General features: G+C 39.7%; 2 protein-coding genes across 2 annotated transcripts in view; one reads left to right on the top strand and one right to left on the bottom strand.

The window, feature by feature from the left end:
- LOC137988766 (exonuclease 3'-5' domain-containing protein 2-like) overlaps positions 1-733 on the top strand; it is a 24,849-nt gene extending 24,116 nt beyond the window's left edge. Inside the window, exon 5 of the mRNA XM_068834724.1 lies at positions 637-733. Coding sequence (XP_068690825.1) covers positions 637-723 — 87 coding nt within the window. The 3' untranslated portion in view covers positions 724-733. The remainder of the gene's footprint in view (positions 1-636) is intronic.
- Positions 734-878: 145 nt separating this feature from the next.
- LOC137988805 (tyrosine kinase receptor Cad96Ca-like) lies at positions 879-20,422 on the bottom strand. Its single transcript, XM_068834759.1, has 9 exons — positions 20,248-20,422; positions 16,767-16,883; positions 14,410-14,594; positions 12,094-12,213; positions 11,920-11,996; positions 10,741-10,781; positions 9,680-9,776; positions 2,296-2,392; positions 879-1,383 (listed from the first exon to the last, which is right to left on the bottom strand). The coding sequence occupies exons 1-9, from the start codon at positions 20,411-20,413 to the stop codon at positions 1,258-1,260; spliced, it is 1,026 nt and encodes a 341-aa protein (XP_068690860.1). The 5' UTR covers positions 20,414-20,422; the 3' UTR covers positions 879-1,257.
- Positions 20,423-20,789: the final 367 nt, after the last annotated feature.

The following is a 20,789-nucleotide window of genomic DNA, read 5'->3' as shown; positions in this document are numbered from 1 at the left end:
GATGCATGTACAAAGAAAAATAAAGCCAGCAGCATACTGTTACTAATTTTAAGAGATAATCACATCTACAGTGCTTGAAGATGATAAAAATTAAGAACAGGTCATGATTTCAGATTTCTTAACGTAATTACTTTGCTTGGCGAGAAGCTGTGACAACGCAAACAGGAAGGATATTTCAATGCGGCTCGCTGGTGTCAGTGAACAAAGACAAAACTCAAGCGATTTTCGGGTGTTTTTAGATAAAATAGAAAAAAGAAATGCGTTAAAAGTAAATTAAGAAGGTGAGATAAGATTTATTTCAGGGAAGTGAAGTTTGCGGGTTAAAATAGGCGTAAATTTACTCACCTTCACTGCTGGGCGGCAAACAACTGGTTTTCACGTTCTCGACAACATGTGGACGACGAGTAGATCATGCGCAGTAGCGTGCAAGTCGCCTCAACCTCTTCCGGTTCGTCGTCGTCGTCGTCGTCTCTCTCGTCGTCGGTGCTTAAGGTCCCTGTTATCACGGCGACAACGACCACGAAATGTACCAAAATGTAAAACTCACGTGCAGGGCCTGCAGAGTCTTGTTTTTGTTCATTAAACTCATTATTAGCTTTTTTGTTTTTATTTTTTACCGTCGTCGTACTGTCTTAGCTCCCTACTATGGCTGCCATGACTCATCACGAAAATTCACCGGCCGAAGTTGGTCATTTGCAAAACCAAGGATTGGATGTTTTCTGATTTTCATTCTGTGAGCATCAGGGTGACTGATTTTACTTTACTTATTGTAAATTGTATTTACTTGATAAAGCATAATCTTAGATAGGCTGCTACACCTTGGTCAGTAGCATTCTATACCTACCAGTTTCTTTAACAACGTAACGTAACATCCCGAAACAACAAGAGCCGTATAATTCTATTGCTAACAATTTTTGCAAAATATCTTGGTTTCTATCAATGCTAACTGAATAGCGGGATTTATCATTTTAGGAATTCTAAATCTTCAAAGCGTTTTATGCTAAAATGACAAAAGTGATGAAAGAATCACTACGCTTACTGCATATTGTTCAAAAACAACTCCCGCCACTTTTACAACCAACCACAAGAAAGACTGTGATTGATCGGTTCTTCTGGGGGTTGTCATTGGTTGAAATAAAGATTTGACTCTTAATTAAACACTAATGACAACGATGTCAATTTACCTAGTTCCTTGTTACCTTTACTTAATAAATTTCCTTTTTAACTCAATTAAATCAAAAGAAACTGATTGCTTCTTCAGTACTTCAGACTTGACCATTTCTTCTTAGAGCGTGGCTCAACTGAAGCCACCGCACACACGTCCTCGACCATTGAGTATTTTGCTCCATCGTACTTTGATTCGTCCAACAGTCCGAGGTACAACTGAAAAATTCACATAAAAAAAGAACATCATTTTCTAATCTCTTTTTATTCAATTCCAGTCAACACGACTAGATATTTCCACCAGGATGGTATTAATAAATAGTTGAAAGAGTCATCATTGGGTCAAGACAACTGTTCAAGTAAGACTTGGCGGAAATAGCTTTTTCTCTTCAGCTCTATAGCTCTTCAATTTACTGACGCTAGTTCTGGAATGCACTACCTGTAACTACTAAACAAATTACATCCAGATTTAGATTTCATAAAAATATTAAGAGTGTATTAATGACTGATTGCTACATTAGTTTTCCTCCTTGATTATTTTTCTCCAATATTTATTATTAGGAAGCAATACTTTTAACCTAATTAATAATTATGTCTGATGATCGCGCAAGCGTGAGACTCAGAGTCACAGAAAAAGTTTTGTGTTATTGATTAGTTCAATCTTCAGACATACTACGCTCTGCGAACGCATCGAGCACTCTACCGCAAGAATATACTACATATATATATATATATATATATATATATATATATATATATAAATTTTGTTTTTGTTTTTTTTTTTTTGAATTAACAAGGCCGGAAATCCAACGATATATATATTCTCTGCAATCAGGATCACGTCACTACAGTAAGGTAGAGAGGGGATATATTAGAAATTAATGCCTTATTTACTTACGATCACCAGCCTATTCCTGTTTGGATTTATTATTATTAATATTATTATCATTATTATTATTATTATTATTAAACCAATCACTAAGCGTAGCAATTGCAATCGAATAAATTACTTACGAAAGTCATTTGAAAAATGCTCTACTAGAATGTCTTTATCGTTCGTGAATAGAGATGTTAAAAACGAAAAAAAGTGTTGTGTCAGATTGGCATTTTAAAGCAGATCTCGATAATTACCTCTTTTTCGATGAGAGAAAGCAAATCTTTACGAATATTTTCAAAATTTGGACGAAAGTCAGGATTTTCTTGCCAGCACCTCTCCATGAAGTGATACCTGGGAACAAACAGTTTAACGTTACCTTAACCCCTGTCCACTCATCTTACGTTGATTGATGAGAATTATAGAAGCAGTAACTCTAGGTAATTCATAACTCGATCTCATCTTTCTGTTTAAAATATCATCACTTTAAACAAATATTACAAGCGTTGCTGTTTTTTGGCGACGGGACGACGATAAAGAGTAAGTTTCTGAAAAACAACAGTGTTAGACATCGTTTGTTTATATAAACATATATAGAGGATATTACATAGCGGCGCGAAGATATGAATTTTATTTCGGGAGGTAAAAACAATATTTTATTAACAACAGAGTTCGAGATAAAACTATTCACAAAGCATTCTGTTTATTTCACATTGGGACTCTCCTCGATCTCATCTACCTATATTGAGATGACTTTTGTGGCACCTATTCGGCTACATTATGATTTTTTGTACTGTGCAATATTTACAGAAAAGGACAAAGGCTTGGAATATCGAAAAGCACCCGTTTTTTCTTCTCATTTTTCTTTCAGAAAGCAAGGCACACAGAGAAGGACATTTCGATGGAGACACTTCTTAGCACAATACAAATACCGAGACAAAGAACGCTGGTCAAGGTGATATACAATCTAACCTTCTGCATTAATTAACGACCTATTCTAAAAGAATCCTGTACTTTTTATGCCAGAAAACACGTGATCGCTGAGCTCGTGAGTAAAAACCAGGGATTTTATGGGCTAAGGATGACGACACATTACGTTATTACGCAATTAGTGCAAAAAGAGCAGCCATCTTGGATCATCTTGGATCCGCCATGTTGGCTTTTCATTTCTATTACTGTATGCCCCGAAAGCTTCCAAAGTTCAATGGTCTTCATTGAGGTCACTGCGTGGTTGAGCATCTACACGTGAGATGGAAACTGAGGTCATAGCCTGAATTCGTGTAAAATGCACTCGCACCCTTTTTTTTTTCCCATTGATGCATTTATCGGTCAACATTTACTTCCCTACAATTTCAAGAAAATATTATTATTTGTGGCCTGATTGCGCGACATAAGTGAAAGTGGCCCAAGCTCTACGATTCGCGCGTGACGTAATGTGAACATCATATCAACATGACCATTAATTTGCATAATAGCAAAATTACAAAGGTTTTGTATGGGAAAAAAATGTATCGAATTGGATGGCAAAATTAGGAGTCACTTTTCAATAAAACTCTGTCGCCTAAACTACTTTGTAGTTCGTTTTGTGTCTTTTGGGGTTTCTAGATCGATTTGAAGTCCAAACCATGTGTATTTTGTGGTTTCTTTGTCGGTTTGAAGCGATTTCGTGGAGTTTCGTATCTTTAGCAGGTCTTAGGGGGTATTACTCTTGGTAACAGAAATGTGTAGATTTTATCGGGTGGATAGAGTAGAATATTTAATGAACTTGCAATGGCATCGAAGTCGAACACGATTGGCGTTTTAGTGGATCTTTAAGAAAAATATAACCTGATGGAGCTTAAGGATGGAAGGTCAATTCGATAAGCAAGATAGGCAGGGAAAAATAAACATCTGGAATCTTCAATGCACTTTGACAGCAATAGCATCTTTCGATCATTGAAGGACTCGAACACATTGAATGCATCTATGTTATCTCTTTTGTCTGGCTATTTACATTCATGCACTTAACTCTGCACAGTCTTCAGGTAAAAAAAAAATAATGATAATAATTGGACATGTGACTAATTCGAAAGAAAGCTTGTCTATTTTATGCTTTATTATTAAAGGAAAAGGTTCTTCAGAAAATACTTTTATCCTGAAATCCAGTGAGCAATCTATTTAGTTGCCAATGGTTTTTCAAACGGAGTGTGTTGCTTGTCTGCTCTCACGGGATGACATAGGAAGGGGTTTTTTGCCTCTAATAGCAAATATGTTGCTTCTTTTAATAAAGGTTTTGACTAGAAAAAGATTTTTGCAAATTACAACCAGAGGTATGTACATGTATTGTATACGATTCTCTGTGCTCTCATGAGATGGAGCACGTAAGAAGTATGTCAAAAGGTGTTTAATTATAGGATGTCGAAGTATGAGGAAGATAAGGATGAACAGCTTCAGTGTTTCCGAAAAACCATGCCAAGGGATGCAGGTCGACGGACCAGGTAAAGATCTGCAAAGCTATAGAGTTTGCTAACAAAAGAAAGCTTAAGGACAAACTCCTGTTCGAGATAAACAGCCTGTAAAGGGTAACCCAAAGAGTCTGACTTGCTATGCGAGAAAGATATCTGTGTTGGTGAAAGATTTGGGGGACAGTGGATGTCAAGTTTAAGACGCCTCAAGGCACCATTTTTCATGTCAAGACTACTGTCAAAACTTCAAGCCCGAGATAATTCAGACTTCGGTAGAGAGATGCACTGTGAAAAGAAAGAAGAAAAGGTGACCAATCTGATTAACTGGCTCCACCAAGAGGCACCTCTTCGATCGAGAGGAAAGACTACTGATGATGATAACGGTGGGCAAAGAGAGTGTGGTAGTCGAGAGCCCTACCACTGGCGGATGGATCAACATGAGAACGGCACGAGCGTTGCAAACGACAAAATAGGACCATCTTCTCGCTTCCTCCCCTGTATATCAGGGGTGAACTGTCAATCACAGATGGGAGATAGTGGGACTGAATAGAAGATGTCGGAGGGGCCTAGGAACGTCACATCACAGTAATAACTGCAAAAGAGCTGACGGTACAACGTGCGGTAACTGCAAGAACTGTCACTGTTCTCTGCACAACGACAAGAGAAACGAACCTATGCAGTCCAGTTTGAGTCACGATGCAACGATCTTCGCTAGTCAAGGTCCTCCACCTGAAGTCAAGAATCGGAGCATCCAAGGACGGGACGACGAAAAAACACAAGACGACAAAAACGTTCAAGGGATTTGCGCAGTGCAAAAAGACAAGATGAGAGACAGTGGCGGGAGGTTCACCGACTTACTTGCAATGTTGTATTCTGGCTCAAACACGAGCCTTCTATCGAATAGAACTGCGAAACAGCTTGGAATATCTGGTCCTCAAACGCACCACACAATGAAATTAGCTGGAGGAGGAAAGAAAGCGGACGTGAAGATATCCGGAAACATCTACACAGTCAGAAAGTGCTGCATCAACGCTAAGAATGTATCACGCAAGGCTATTGAAAGCTACCCACATCTAATGTCTACAGCAGACACGTTATATCTCTCCGACGTTGCTGTGGACCTACTTATTGGTACTGACCTAGTCGACGCCTTTGTTGACATCCACACCGCTAGTGGTGATCCTCGTGACCCTTTTGCAAAAAGAAAGTGAATTGGCTGGTATTAATTGGGTCAAGTCGATCCCGATTCAGAAGACATGACTGAAATCAGAACAGTAGACTTTGGAACTGTGAATGCCGTAGGCGACATCAAGAAATTTGTTCAGCAAGATCTTTTACGCGTCAGACCGAGCATTGCAGAAGTCAGGCACGTCACTGGTGCAATTGACAAAGTTCTTGGAAAGGGTCAGTTCCAGATCAAGGCGTGGAATTCAAACAGCCAGGAAATCGACCAAACCAGCGGTGAACAATGTACAGATTTGCCTGGTCACAAGTGAGACACGAAGAAGACACACTTACTCTAAACAGGATTCAGTTTGAAGACCGAATGAAGATTTCACAAAGAGATCGTGCCTCGCCTTGCTTGCCCAGGTGTATATTGGCCTCGTAGCATCTGTGACTCTTAAGTACCTGCAAGATCTGTGGAGTACAGGCTATGGTGGGGATGACATCCTCCCTGAAGAAACCCAACAAAAGTGGAGGGAGAAGGAAGCAGCAGTAAACCAATTTCTCACCTTCAAATTTGATCAGAAGTTTATGCCAACAGAAGCAATCGACCTACCCCAAGTACATCTCTTTGCAGATGGAGGAGAATTGGGATATGGTGCCGCAATTTTCCTTCCCTGGAAGCTACGCAAGGGAAGTCGTCAATGTGTCCCTGTGATTGTCAAGCCCTTTTTCGCTCCACTGAAACAAAAAAAAAAAACTATTCCCCGACTTGACCTCTTAGGGTACCTGGCACTCACAAGGATCCACCCAACGCACCGGAAGGCACTAGACTTTAAAGAGTATGATAGGATTTTTTGGTTGGATTCTCAAACCGTTTTGTCTTGGCTGAAGACTCCACCTCGAGAATTCAGACGAGATGATATGGAAGACTGGATGTCAGGGCCCTCGTTTCTAAAGCTGCCAGATTCCGAATGGCCACAGTTTGATGACCAAACACAAAGATCTCAACAGGAATACACAGACACCGTAAAGGAAATCAAGGCCATCAAGAAATCTAAGAAACGAAACTTGACGGAGATGATTGGAGCACCAGACAGTTTTAGACATTAACAGCCACAGTCACTGGAGAAAAGGCCAAGGATAACCCAGTATTCTCTCACCTGTTACAAAGTTGCCCTTCATTTACAAAGCTTCAGAGAGTCGTTGTTCATGTACGTCGATTTCTCAAAGCCACTAGGAACATAATTTAAAATAAGGGCCCTCTAACAGTTCATAAACTGGAAGACTCTGAGACACTTCTTTTCAAGTGGTATCAGATTCCCCCTGATGTATCGCTCCTTAAGGCGAAATTGATTCCTAAATCTGAAGACATGGGATTGATCAAAGCTTACGGCCGCCTCGAAAGTGCTAGTGCACTACCTCAAAGACGTGAGAAACCCCATCCGTCTGCCAAAAGGCAATCAACTCATGCTCCTCCTCTTGCGCCACCTCCACCAGAAGCCAGGACATTGTGGTTAAACGAGCTTGATGCACGAAGCAAGGCGAACGTTTTGGATCGTCGGGCTTCGAAAGATGGCAAAAACATTGTCTGCAAGTGCGTCGGCTGCCGAAAACTTCAAAAGAAACCCCTTGACCAATTACCAAGTATTCGAGTGGCTACTTGATTCCCACCATTCTCGCATACCGTACTGGATATGTTTGGGCCATTGCAAGTCAAATTGAATAGAAAAACACTTCGAAAAGCGCAAGTTATCATTTTAACCTGTACATCATCCACAGCAATACACCTAGAGTTGGTCACTGACAAGTCATCTGATTAATTTGTTAATGGCATTTCGTCGTTTTGTCTGTTGGCCATCCAAATGTTTGTTGGTCTGACTGTGGGGCAAACTTAGTTGGTGAACAGGAGTATTTGAGAGAGATAATGCACATCTGGGTCTTCCCCAAGATTCAGAGCACTCTTTCAGAAAAAAAAAATTACCTGTGATTTCGAGTGGCGATGGAATATCCCCTTTGCATCTCATCAAAACGGAGTCGTCGAGTCATTGATGAGGTTAGTTCGTCAGGCACTGAACAGCGTGTGGCAGAACAGAGAGCTTACTGAAAAACAATGAAGGACATTCCTTGCCGAGATAAACCGTATAATCAATATTCGCCCTCTCAATCCGAGTTGTGTTGACATTTGGGAAGAACCTCCGAGTACTCCCAATCATATCGTAATTGTAAAACAGAGCCTTTCTTCTCAACCCGAACAAGAGGGTAGAGTCAATCCAAGGCAAATGCTGAGGATTGTACAAAGAAGAGTCAGTGAATTCTGGACCTGCTGCAATAAGTATTTAGCACCTACACTCCTGCGGCAAAACAAGTGGTTCCGGAAAAGAGAGAATGTTGAAGTCGGTGATTTAGCCCTGGAATTAAACTCAAGTCGTAAGAGATCAAAGTGGGAGATATTGCTGATCGCAGACACCTATCCAGGAATTGATGGAATGGTCAGAAAGGTGCTGATCAAGACACTGAATGGCGAGTAGGATCGCCCAATCCACAAGCTATGCCTGATTGTTACCAAGCAAGAGCTTAGTGGAAACGAACAATAATATTAAGTCATATTTGTGCTCAAGAACACTAAAGCCATAGTTTACAATTGAGTTACACCTAGTGCTGATTTAATCGTTGCACAATTAGACTCCTAATTTTTGCACTTGGGCCAAGTGTTTTGCACTCAGTTGAAAGATGTTTAATGGTTAGATATATTTTGTGGTCAAGACTGGACACGCACGTTCTTTTTTGTTGTTGTAATTTTAACTTAATTAACGCTTAGCCAATCCGATTGCAGCTCGCTCTTGGAGTTGCGTGAATAGAAATCGGACGATCAGATAGAAAAAAGCCCTGTTATTGCAAAAAAGTGTATTCATGTTTTCTGCAAAATATAGGAGAATAGCTTCTTTTGAAACGGGATTACACCTTACTAAAATGTAAGTATAACTACGACATATTGGAGAAAGATCGTTTCTTCCATTATCCGATTTGTGTAAATTTTTTATTGTATTCATATGCATGCCTCTTTTTCAGTTGACTATGAAGTTACTTTGTGCAACGTGGAAGTGCGCCGATTAAACTAGTCCAAAACCACAAGCAAGAGCTTAGTGGAAACGAACAATAATATCAAGACATATTTGTGCTTAAGTACACTAAAGCGATAGTTTACAATTGAGTTACACTTAGTGCTGATTTAATCGTTGCACAAATAGACTCCTAACTTTTGCACTGGGGCCAAGTGTTTTGCACTCCGTTGAAAGATGTTTAATGTTTAGATATATTTTGTGGTCAAGACTGGACTCGCACGTTCTTTTTTTGTTGTTGTAACTTTAACTTAATTAACGCTTAGCCAATCCGATTGCAGCTCGCTCTTGGAGTTGCGTGAATAGGAATCGGACGATCAGATAGAAAAGAGCGCTGTTATTGAAAACAGTGTATTCGTGACTTCTAAAAATATTGGAGAATAGCTTGTTTTGAAACGGGATTACACCTTACTAAAATGTAAGTATATCTACAACACATCGGAGAAAGATCGTTTATTCCATTATCCAATTTGTGTAGTTTTTTAGTGTATTCATATGTATACCTCTTTTTTCAGTTGACTATTAAGTTACTTTGTGCAACGACTGGTAGATCATGTGAACATTATTTTCCTTGTGTATGTTCACCTCGAGTAACACCCATTCCCACGGTGCGAAACACAAAAGGAACTGTAAAGGAGTTTACGTGAGGAAATTTTATTGAAAAATCACTCCTAATTTTGCTTTTCAATTCGATACATTTTTTTTTCCCATACAAACCCTTGTAATCTCATTATTATGTAAATTGACGGTCTTGTTGATATGATGTTAAAATTATGTCACATGCGTATCGTAGAGCCTGGGCCACCTGTGATGCCCACTGTTTTAGCAGCTTTCCCTTCATTTCTTCGTTTCAATAAAGAAGTACGTTACCCTGCCTAAAGCGCAAAAAAATGATATGAAAGGAGACTCACACAGTGTCGGCGATGTGTGGGGGTTTCGGCATGCGATAACCTTTCTGCAATTTTGCTATGGTCTTGGCCTCCGACCAACCCGGATATGGAATGCCTCCTGTTAATTGTCAACAATTCATTACTGCCTTATCCTATTTACCACCTGCTACAACAAAAAGCTAACTGTAGTTTCATAGGCATGTAAGTTTCAGCCGGCTTTTGTGCTCGCTTGTGACTGGATTAGCGTGCGAGAAGTGTGGTGGGTTAAGACTCTAAAAGCTGCTACAGACGATGATTAAAAGCTAACCTTCAACCGACAGGTTTTGCGTACGGGGAACATTTTTCATATATGAAAATCCAGCCAAATTTAAAATTCTACCAATCACATTGTTGCGATAAGCAATTCTAATTTCCATTAAAAAAACAAAAACAACAACGGTCGAAAAGCCTGTCGGTTAAAGGTGGGTCTTTAAAGAAGATACGGTTGGGAATAACAACAAAGAAAGGTCCTATCGTAGAAGAAAATCAAACAATGGGAGTTAACCTATTGAGACAGTCCATGGACAGTTGATGACCCTAGACCTCTGGGTGAGGTACGGCCTCAACTAATTACCCCAACTGGGAGAAGGGTAGAAATAATAATAATGACAATGATGATGATAATAACGACGACAACTACGACGTAATTAGATGCACCCGGATTCAATAAGCGTCAAAAAAGTGCCCTCTTCATCTTTTGTCCAACTTCAACATTTCTTGAGTGTCGGAATTTTAAAGTCACAAAGTGTCCCCCCAAATGCGGTCGTCAAGTGAGGATAAACTGCTGCAATTGCTCTGACGTAAAAATATAACGCTATTCTTTACCTTAACCTTGTTAGAAAAAGATATGAAATGCTTAGACTTAAAGGGACGCAACTTGTTGGATGTTAAAATTAGACTTGCATCTAATTAATTGAATTTCTGGACACGTGACGACGACAATGACGTCGAAGACGACGACCATGACGATGATAATTTGGACTTGAACTCAACATCATATTGCTTATGAATAAATGTTGATTCTCAGTTCACAAAACACCCACCAATAGTAAAGATCTCATAAAGGACAACTCCATAGGACCACCTGTGAAGAAGAAATGCAGTTACATCAACTTGAAAACATTCTAAATATATGTGCAATATGAGATGGCTATCTGTATTAATGTTTCCAACAGCTAGCCTTAATTATGGTATTTGACTTGTGAAATAACTGTGTGATAAAAAAGGTTAATTCTAGAATTCAAAATGGTAATCCTGTTTGTTAAATACAAAATACTCATGAAGGTAACATTTGATCTGCATCACAATATTACTTTTAGTTTGACTTTCTTTCTCATCAATCACTACTCTCTACAAGCATCTTTGTCAATACTATCTGTTTTTGTTCAGACGTCAACTGCATCAATGAGGTAGACTGGTCATCTGTGGAACGGGTAGCGGTAGTGGGAACTTTAAATCTGATTGAAACCAAATAGGCCCTGGACAGCAAATTGCGCACTTGGACATCTAAAGCAAAAGCAATTTAAATTACGTTGCTTCGTTTTGGACGTCCCTGTGCTCAATTTGCTCTCCAGAGTGGCAGTTTTTGTGCCATGTAATCGCCAGCTGCAAAGGGCCCATTCAACGAAAGAGAGAAGTCATCCTCGCACTTATCTAAACAATATTCCAGTTTAAAGTTCTGACGGAGACGTACTTTAACAGGGTTATCCCGGATCTGAAGTGAATATATTCACAAATACTCGCAGGAACGCGCCTGAAATTTGAAGCTCAACTATAGACAAAGTCATAAAAAAATCATCTTCTCGCTGGAATTGGGGAATTTATTCACTTCAGATGGAGGCTAGCCCTGTAAAATTGCGTCCTAAGTGTTTTTATTTAGCGGTCATGGAGAACGTGGACTATTTAAGAAAATTTCTCTTACAGACTCCTGACAAATTCAGACGACTTCAACGGGATTGAATTGTGCTTTACTTCTCACAGAAGCATTATCGTGGATTGTTAGATATACTTATTCCATAATACATTGATAAACCACGGTGGTTTAGTCGTTACTTGTTAGTGGCATATGGATGTTTACTATTTGAACTTCTTAGCTTCTAGCACAGATGGCAAGAGATACTCTCTTCAGTCCGTAAGTAAAAATCCATGACCATCGCTAAAAAATGAGTTAAGTACAAAAACCCTGTTAAATGACTTTTTACAACATTTTTACAAGTACATACACATCACTTTTGGTGGAAAGTTTTGAGGCATCTCCAAAGAGGATCTCTGGTGCCGTCCATTTAACCGGCATACAGCCCTAGGAAGACAACAGCAAATTGTTTGCAGATGAAAAAGGGAAAGTCAAAGAGTAGTCACAGCAATGTGAAATGGAACCCATCAACAATGTAACCCACCTTCTTGGCATTGCCATGTCCATATTTGAAGTTCTGGTACGATAATCCAAAATCCGTCACCTTGCACATACAGTTCTTATCTAGGAGGACGTTTCGTGCTGCTAGATCACGGTGAATAATCTATGAACATGAAAAAAACAATGTTAAGCACAGGGCCAGAGGAGATGTGTTTGTCGTTAGAACATCAAAACCCGTCGAAAACCTCTGAAATATTCGTCATTTTGATCGCGTTACAGTTTCGTTACACATTCTATCTACCGCAAACCAAGAGACTCAGAGATCGCTTTGCTCGGCACTTCGTGCCTCAGTCGCCTTTTGGACTACGTGCTATGCACCAGCAAGGATATGGCTTGCGGTTATTGAGTTTCAAAATGGCGAACAACAAAGTCGATCTGGGTCAGATAAGAAGCGAAGAAATTGTTTACAGTACATTGATAAAGATCCCATTGGGCTAGTTAATCGTGCTAAGCGACAAGGATATACATTTTTCAAAGGAAGACGTTAAATATGTAATTCATTTATTCACGCTAAGCTCCTCTGGACCCTGTGTCGTAAGTCGTCATAGGGACATGGTTCTTCATTACCTCGGTTTTTGTGGATTTTATTTGCGTCTTGAGACACAGAAATCAAAATAGTGTGAGGTAACCAGTCAATTGCAACGGTTAATGTCCTATGGGCCCTTTCTGGTACAGTTATGGACCGCAAAAGAAAACAAATCCATGCATTGATTTGAGTTCCAACATGTAAATGTAAACAGTCATTTCATGTAAGCCCACCCAAGAAATCCTTAATGCTGACTGGCTAATCTCAAACTCTTCTTACCGAAGAGTTAGAAGCCTTGTAGCAAATATAGCAAATCCGCGAGTGAATTCACTGCAAAAGATTCAGATGCTTGATACCACAGGAAATGGTAAAATCTGACAAATAAACAATTTGTACCAGGACTAGATTACTGCATAAGGTTAAGGTTTCCAAGAATCTCTGAGTCGGGGAACATGGCGTGCTTGTGTCACTTAAAATGCCTTTGATTAATTAAACTGCGTCAAATATGTATCTGCGTCGAGTATGTTTGTATCTTCACTACAAGGACTTTATGCAGAGTTCATTACTTTTGATACCTTGGGACCTTTCGTTTTAGTTACGACTCCCTCAATAGGGATTTTCTTTCCTACTCAAGACAGTGTCACTATACATATAAAAGCGGTTGACCTTTTTCACGGGTAAAGGGAAAGGGGTAAAGGGTAACGGGTAAAAGGGTAACGGGTGTCGGAAGCCGTATATTAGCGCCACGCAAGGTAAAACCTTCTACCTAACCCATGAGTCCACTCTGGGAACTGAATCTTCGGTTTCTTTGATGCACCATGATCAAAGATCAAGATCCTTTTTCGGATCATCCCAAACTAACGCCAATTTTCGAGTGGGAATGGTAATGGTTGATGAGCATTTTTATCGAATTCATTTGAATGGTTTCGCTGGAAGATTTGTTTTGAAGCGAGGCAAAACAACACGTCAGAAATGGGATTTTGCAACGCACGTGGTAATTAGCCATGTTTTTGTCACTTAAATTACATCTTGTTGTTTCTTCTTTTCGTGCTACAACCGACCAGTGAGTCGGTTTTTGACAACACATCTAAAACTGAGCAATGGCGACAGACGGACGTGTAATTTCGAGCTTCGCGAAATCCAGGGAAGAAAATGACTCGCTTATATCTCCATCTCTGCTAGAAACCAGGAATCTAAAGGGAAAAAAGTCAAGGCTCTGTTGGTCAGGAACCTTTGAAGAACTTATTGATTTCGCTGAGAGACACCTTGACATCAAGCGCGAAACGGCGAAGCTATCAGGAAAAGAAGCCAAGAAGACCATAAAAGCTGAACACCTCACCCTCAACTGGTTCGAGTCCACGGGAACCTTACAACTACAGGGCTCACGGGCAGCTGCCTACAAAGCTATTTTAATTCAGCTAATTGCTGCAGAAACCGAACGAGAAAGCCTCGATTCCCGCCAAAGTTAAGAGACAAGCACCTGTACTGTATTCATAGGCAGCCCAACTTCGCGCCACTAGAGAGCGTGTAGTAATTAATTAATAGTGGGAAGATGACCTTTGAGTGCAAGCGGTATTGGGTTACAGGCAGCCGTTGAGAATTTAAACGCGTTATAAGACTTTGTATGGGAAATAAAATACCGTCGATTATGATGCCTAAAAAACGCTCAATTTAACGTTCATTTAATAAAAAGAATATCTGTAATATCTGTATGTATCTGTTAATCTGTATATATTTGCCTCACAACATATGATCCTCGTATCACTTACTTACCCCTCTTGATGCCAGGAACCCCACCGCTGTAGCAATCTGTTTTGAAAATGAGACCAGGTCGTATGTGCGCAACTGTGCTACCTCTCCTTCTCCGTGATAGTATTTGTCAGCAATGCCGCGGCTTTTTCTCAAATACCCCAGTAGATCTCCACAGTGCAAGTATTCCATGATCAAAATTGGGTGTACTGTGTGGTAGAAATGGTCGTTCGACGTTGTGTATTTATTACTACAAGCTAGGCCTCATCACCGGGCAGCAATAACAACAACAACAACGACAACAACAACAATAATGATAATTATAATGATAATGTGTTAAAGATGAAACAACAACAATGATATTCAATGTAAGGAGAAATGTAGACTCGGAAAAATATCCGAGTCCCAGATGGGATTTGAACCCACGACCCTCCGTGATCTAGTCGGATGCTCTAGCCACTGAGCTACTGGAGACTCTATGGTGAGCAAGGGTCAATTTGTTGGTTGGCTGCATCTTGATATCCATTAATGTGACAGCGTGATGCTGTTAGTGAGTTTCAAATATGCTAGTCAATACTTGGCTGTGTTGCCGCGCGATGCGGTTCCAGTCGAGACCCACAAATTGACCCTTGCTCACCATAGAGTCTCCAGTAGCTCAGTGGCTAGAGCATCCGACTAGATCACGGAGGGTCGTGGGTTCAAATCCCATCTGGGACTCGGATATTTTTCCGAGTCTACATTTCTGCTTACATTGAATATCATTGATAATGATAATGATAATGATAATAGAGTATCATGAGTCAGTTTTGGTGACGTGGAACATTGCTTTATTCTGAACTCCTTGGTTGCCGCAAGACAATGGGCCATTTTAATGTTGTTTTCTCAGTGACCTGTCCTATGAATGGCTGCGAGGCTGCCGGTGACTGTAAATTATGTTGTTCTAATTCGAATTAGTCTACATTAGCTTTAGGAAATCACAAAGGTTTGTATCAAAACAGGGTTACAGGCAGCCTCGCTTCTATTCTCAGGCCAGCTGCAACTGTAAAATGGTCTATTTCGATTAATTGAGATTTGGTTGTCCGATATAGTGTTTAAAGATTGTTTCAGACTTGAAGAAGTACGTCTATTTCCTTTCCACACACCCTTCCCTTACTCGTTCTGTTTGCTCAGCGCTCATCCACTTTGTAACTTTTTTTTTGCTGCTTTCAACATATTTCTGCTTCAAAACTTCAAGATGGCAGCAAAACACTTCAAGAGTGCGTTTGCTGAAATACACCTGCATTGCCTTTAAGCTGCATTACGGTCGCATGTAAGTGATTATTTGGCAAAAAGCACAGTCTCTCATGGAATGACTGTTGTCTTGTGGTTGAATGTAGCTTTATTTTCCTTAATTGAAAGCTAATTTGCAACGTTTACGATGGAAATAGGACTTCGAAAAGACCTGAACCCCTTAAGTTCCTTATTCTTTTCTCAATACGTCTTGAGCATTCCGTCACAAGTCACGAAACACTTCCCCTCACACTATCATCCTTGTATCCCATGTGTTGTCATTCTCTTTACTCAGTTTTCAGTCTGTATACATTTTCATATCCTAGTCTCTGTCATATTTTTTGCTCAGCCGCGTGACAGGATTCAAAGAGGTTCTGGGAACCCTAAGCGTTATGGTCCGAGTTGTTCGAAACACGGTTAGCACTTACTTGGGTTAAGCACCATAGGCTTAATAGATCTCAACTACGAGTTAGTGTTTACTGTACTCTGAGAATCTTGGCCATGCGGAATAAAAAGTTTTAAGGTAGCAGCAATATTGAATATTAAATTTCTCTTCCGGGGCCATTTTCCGCCGAGTTTTTCCTGCCTTACTGTTGGCAAAGAATTACCGGGGAATGATATTGTGGACACAATTGTTGAGCATGAACTGGGTCCACAAGGAGGGGGGGGGGGGGGGTCTCATAGACTTGTTCCATGGGGGGGGGGAGGGGTTCAAGGACCAGATACCGGTCCACGGGGGTGATCAGTACATGGGCATGGGGTCTAGGGTCTATGTTTTGCATACGTCCTTGTTATCAATGTTCTTTTGTTCCAGTGGTTGGCACATTATAAAAAGGTAGCGGTGAAGTTACTCCTAGTGATTTAGTCTGGAATACCAAAATGCCTTATCTTTCTTTGTCAAGAGACCCAATCAATGGCTGCAGAAAATAACACAGTTTTCGTGGGTTGACTTTTGAGGTTAGTACCATTTGGAAAATATAAATAATAATTATTATTAGTCCTTAAAAAGCGTAGTATTATCCATTTTGGCAAAACCTGAAATCTGGCAAGAGAAAATTGTCAATAGAATTTTAAAAAAAGTGCATAAAAACAGAAACAAAATGGCTCCTTACTCTGGGTGGTAACGCAGCCAATAAACTCCACGACATTTGGCGTGGGGCTGTCAGCAAGAGCTTTTCCTAACCCAATTTCTCTCATCAGCGCCTTTCGCCCATCCTCCCCTGGAGTTGCTGCAATCATAAAGTACATCAGTTCCCTACATAGATTAGATCAAAACACAATAAAAAAGGAAGTTCCCTAGATAGGTGCACCTTAATATTCGGCTGATTGGTGTATGTGTAATGTCGTGCACGTGGTTGGAATGAAGCAAGCATAATTACAGCATCAAATCCTCTTCCTCTTCCTCATGCACACGTCTCCCTGAGAAACTTGATTTAGTGCAGACATAGGAACACATGCCCTTGCTATGTTTCAAAAAACTAACATTAGCTTTGTCTGCTAATTGTTATTGTATTCATCACCTATCACACTTCTGAGAAAAAAAGTGTATAAATAGACATATTTTTATTGAAAATATTTCCCATACAGGAAATTAGGGAACTCGTCCTATCTCGGTCACAGTTCATTCTAGTGTCCATCCATTCCCCTTGATATATAAATGCTCAAGCTTTGTGTACTGAGTAAAAACTACATGAGGTGTCAAAAATGTTCACTTCTGGGGCATTACTAAACCACGAAACAGCCAAACACCGAGACAGCAAAACGAAACACCATGTGTGACCCAACCATACATTGAATACTAGTCGACAGAAGCTGAATTTGAGATGAAATATCGCTTTAGGCGTAATCGGGCCTAAAACGTGTTTGCTTCTAATCTAATCTCATCTTACTGTGAATCCTAATCTTAATCTCAATTGGTTAGGAGCAAGAACGATATTGAAACTCGAAATCCAACCTTTGCCGGTTAGTATTCAATGCATGGTGCGGTCATACATGGTGTTTCGGTTTTTCGTTTCGCTGTTCTGGTGTTTTGCTGTTTGTTGGTTTAGTAATGCCCCCACCCACTTTGTGTCAATATCATCACAATTTATAACAATGGAATTGCCAAAGGACAGCCACACACATGCGCATATATATGTATATAAATTCTCGAATTTGATTTGAATGTAATTCAGAGAGCGCTCAACTCTGAGAGGAGCATTAACAATAATCATAATAATAAACTGGGTCAAGACTTTAGAGGTAGTTCATCGTTTCATTACTACAGCTCTGTTTCGTATGGACAAAATGTGACCACACTCATCAGGTAATATCAACGATTGACCGTTAAGTTGCAGAAACTGGCTATAAAAGCGGGATTACATTTGCTTTGAGACATAAAAACAGCGTTGTTGCATCATAAATCGTGTGATTGCCATTTAAAATTTGAGAGATTATGTTACTTTATGATAAAGTTCTTGAGGAGGTATTTGTTTCTGTGGGGGCATGAACTTGCAAACTCATTCCTCTTGTTTAGACTGCAGAGATCCATTTTGCAGATGATTATAAATTTTTAAAAAGACATAAATTACATTTCTTAGAAATTTTGTTGTAAGGTTTGCATTGTTTGATGGTTTTCCACTTCAGGTTGAGAGGCCTGTTGTTGTCTTTGAGTGTAAATATGTGCTTTGATAATTCAGTTTCGTGTCTCTTATTTTGATGTCGGTAGGAAGATGTGTGATTTTTGTAACGTTCTTTGAAGTTTGTCGCAAGTCTTACGTATGACTGTTGATGTTTTAGTTGTGACTGTTGCTTGGTAGACTACGTTTGATGTGAGGCATTTTCTGTCGAGGGGGCATTAACATTTTCTTTGGCAGTTGCATTCTTTGTCTGCTGCTTGTGTTGAATTTTGGGACTGGTTGCAATCTGATAGAAGCTTTTTGTTGTGTGACGAGATAATAGTTTTCATGTCTGGCATGCGGGACATTAAAGCAAGAGACACGAAACTGAGTTATCAAAGCACATATGGACACAACAAGCCTTTCAACCTGAAGTGGAATATCATCAAACAATGCCAACCTTACAAAAACAGTACTAAGAAATGTAATTTATGTCTTTTTTACACAAAATTACAATCATCTGCAAAAAGGATCTCTGGTACATGATACAGAGGGCACTGAGTTGGATGGTACTGAAGGCGCGGAGACTGGATTTTCCCAGAAGTAATGCTGGCTGGGCTGATCGGAAAATAACATAGGAATCCAATTGACCGAAGAGGAAAATACCAGTATACTCTTTAGTTGTCCACCTAAATTTTGTTTAAGCATTGTTTAATCTTTCTCTTGAGACTTAAAATGGTATCAACAGAAAACAAAAACAATGCTTATTCAAAATTTGGGCGGACAAACAAAGAGTGTTATGGCATTTTCCGCTTCAGCTAATAGGTACTCCTGGCAGCTTTTACAATGGAAGAAGCAGGCCAGGGGATCGAGCTCGAGTGCAGCATATTTTTTATCACTCTCAGAGCTCCTCAGTCCCGAAACGAGACATTCCTCAGAAACAAAACGTATCTATTTTAACTTCAGGATAAACTATTTACAAAGTGTGGTGTTGTGGCCAATCAAACTAGAGTTATTACAGTTGATCCCACATGTCGGTGGTGTTAGTTTCAGATGGCGCCAAAACAAGACTTTTGGGTAAAAACAAGAACTTGTTATTGAAGGACTGCGTGATTTCTTAATTCTCGGCTGCACCACATAAGAAGACAGAAGAATACACAAGAACACTCAACCACAGGACTTACGAATTCACGGTCACAAACGTACTTAACTTTTATTTCCTTTTTCAGATCGAAATTTTTTTATTGCCACAGCAAGTTCCAGGAAGTTCCGAAATAAACTGTGCGTATTGAAATGTCAGTCTTTGTTCTATGACATGTACACCGACGCCATTGTAGGTTAATTAAATATTCTACTCTGTCGACCAGATTAATTTGCGCAAAGCCTACCAATCTACGCGCAGAAGACTCTACGCACAAAGACACTACTTAGCAGAGGAGTAACAAGAAAGACTTTTCCCAACACAGAAAGCAAAAAAAAGAAAAAGAAAACAAATAAAGTTAACTCGTTTTCCGACTGTAACAGGCCTGGTTCCCTGTGTGACACCTTTTTTTTTTTGTAGATTCCAGGATCAAAAGAAGCTGGCTGCTAGCTAGTAAGGATCGGTGCCAAGCACCATTCATTGTGCCACATTAGGGGCGATCAGCTCCTTAATAAAAATGCTGTAGAAAAGAGCATCATCTTAACCATTCAGATTTATTTTCCAACTATTTTTGCATGTAAAATGTATGCTTCCCTTCAATATTGAAACTAAAATGAACAGCATTTCATTTAGAGGGATAATTAAAAATCTTAATGCACTTGAGCAGGCATTCTCCTGAAACCCTCGGTTTTCAGCATTGATTGTGACCAAAAATACAAATTCAAAGTGGATGAACAGAGGATGTTGAGGCGTCACTGTATTTGTTGCTTTGGCTCCACTAGGTACCATGAATTGAATGTTATATGCTGTGCAGTCAAATTAATGAGTAATTTGGAATTCGAAGTTGTAACTCACGTTGGAAGCACTTTGCTGCAACAAAACGTATGCCAGTTTTCCCATTTTTACGACTCAAAGTTGCTCTCCAAACTGTTCCAAATGCTCCAGAGCCGATGACCTCTTCGAGTCTTATTCGGTCACGAGATATCTCCCATTCATCCACTTCAACATCCATCAACTTCATCTCATGACTTTCTTCAAAACCTGTTGATCTTAAATCGAGAAATTAATTTTTTTTTCATATATTATTTAATGGTGGGGTTGACTGTTCGTCACTAAATTACGGCATGAAATTAAAGACCATTAAAGCTTATTTGCACTTCTTACTCACAGACATGAACCTAATTCCTCTGAGATAATAACAACGGAAGGTTAGAGAAACGATGATTACTGCATTAGTCGTTCAAGTAGAATTGTGAGATCGCTGATCAAAACTGTGTTTGAACTACAAGTAAGACCTTGACTTGACCAAAGCCCCAGTGATGCAGCTCACTGTGTACCTATATTTGTCCACATATCCTAAATTTGCATTATTTGAATTACTTTTTTTTAAATATTAA

Source organism: Montipora foliosa, unplaced genomic scaffold, assembly GCF_036669935.1.
Source record: "Montipora foliosa isolate CH-2021 unplaced genomic scaffold, ASM3666993v2 scaffold_427, whole genome shotgun sequence".
Taxonomy (NCBI): domain Eukaryota; kingdom Metazoa; phylum Cnidaria; class Anthozoa; order Scleractinia; family Acroporidae; genus Montipora; species Montipora foliosa.
The sequence above is the reverse complement of the archived record's forward strand: the minus strand, read 5'-3'. Positions and strand labels throughout refer to the sequence as shown.

Bases quoted from the DNA above. Each gene is read 5' to 3' on its own strand.
- LOC137988805 (XM_068834759.1), bottom strand. From the start codon at position 20,413: ATGAAGTTGATGGATGTTGAAGTGGATGAATGGGAGATATCTCGTGAC. The intron at 14,595-16,766 runs GTAAGGAGCCAT...TCTACCACACAG, and splicing joins TGGCTGCGTTACCACCCAGA to TACACCCAATTTTGATCATG. The intron at 1,384-2,295 runs GTAATTATCGAG...TGAATTTTTCAG, and splicing joins TTTCTCTCATCGAAAAAGAG to TTGTACCTCGGACTGTTGGA.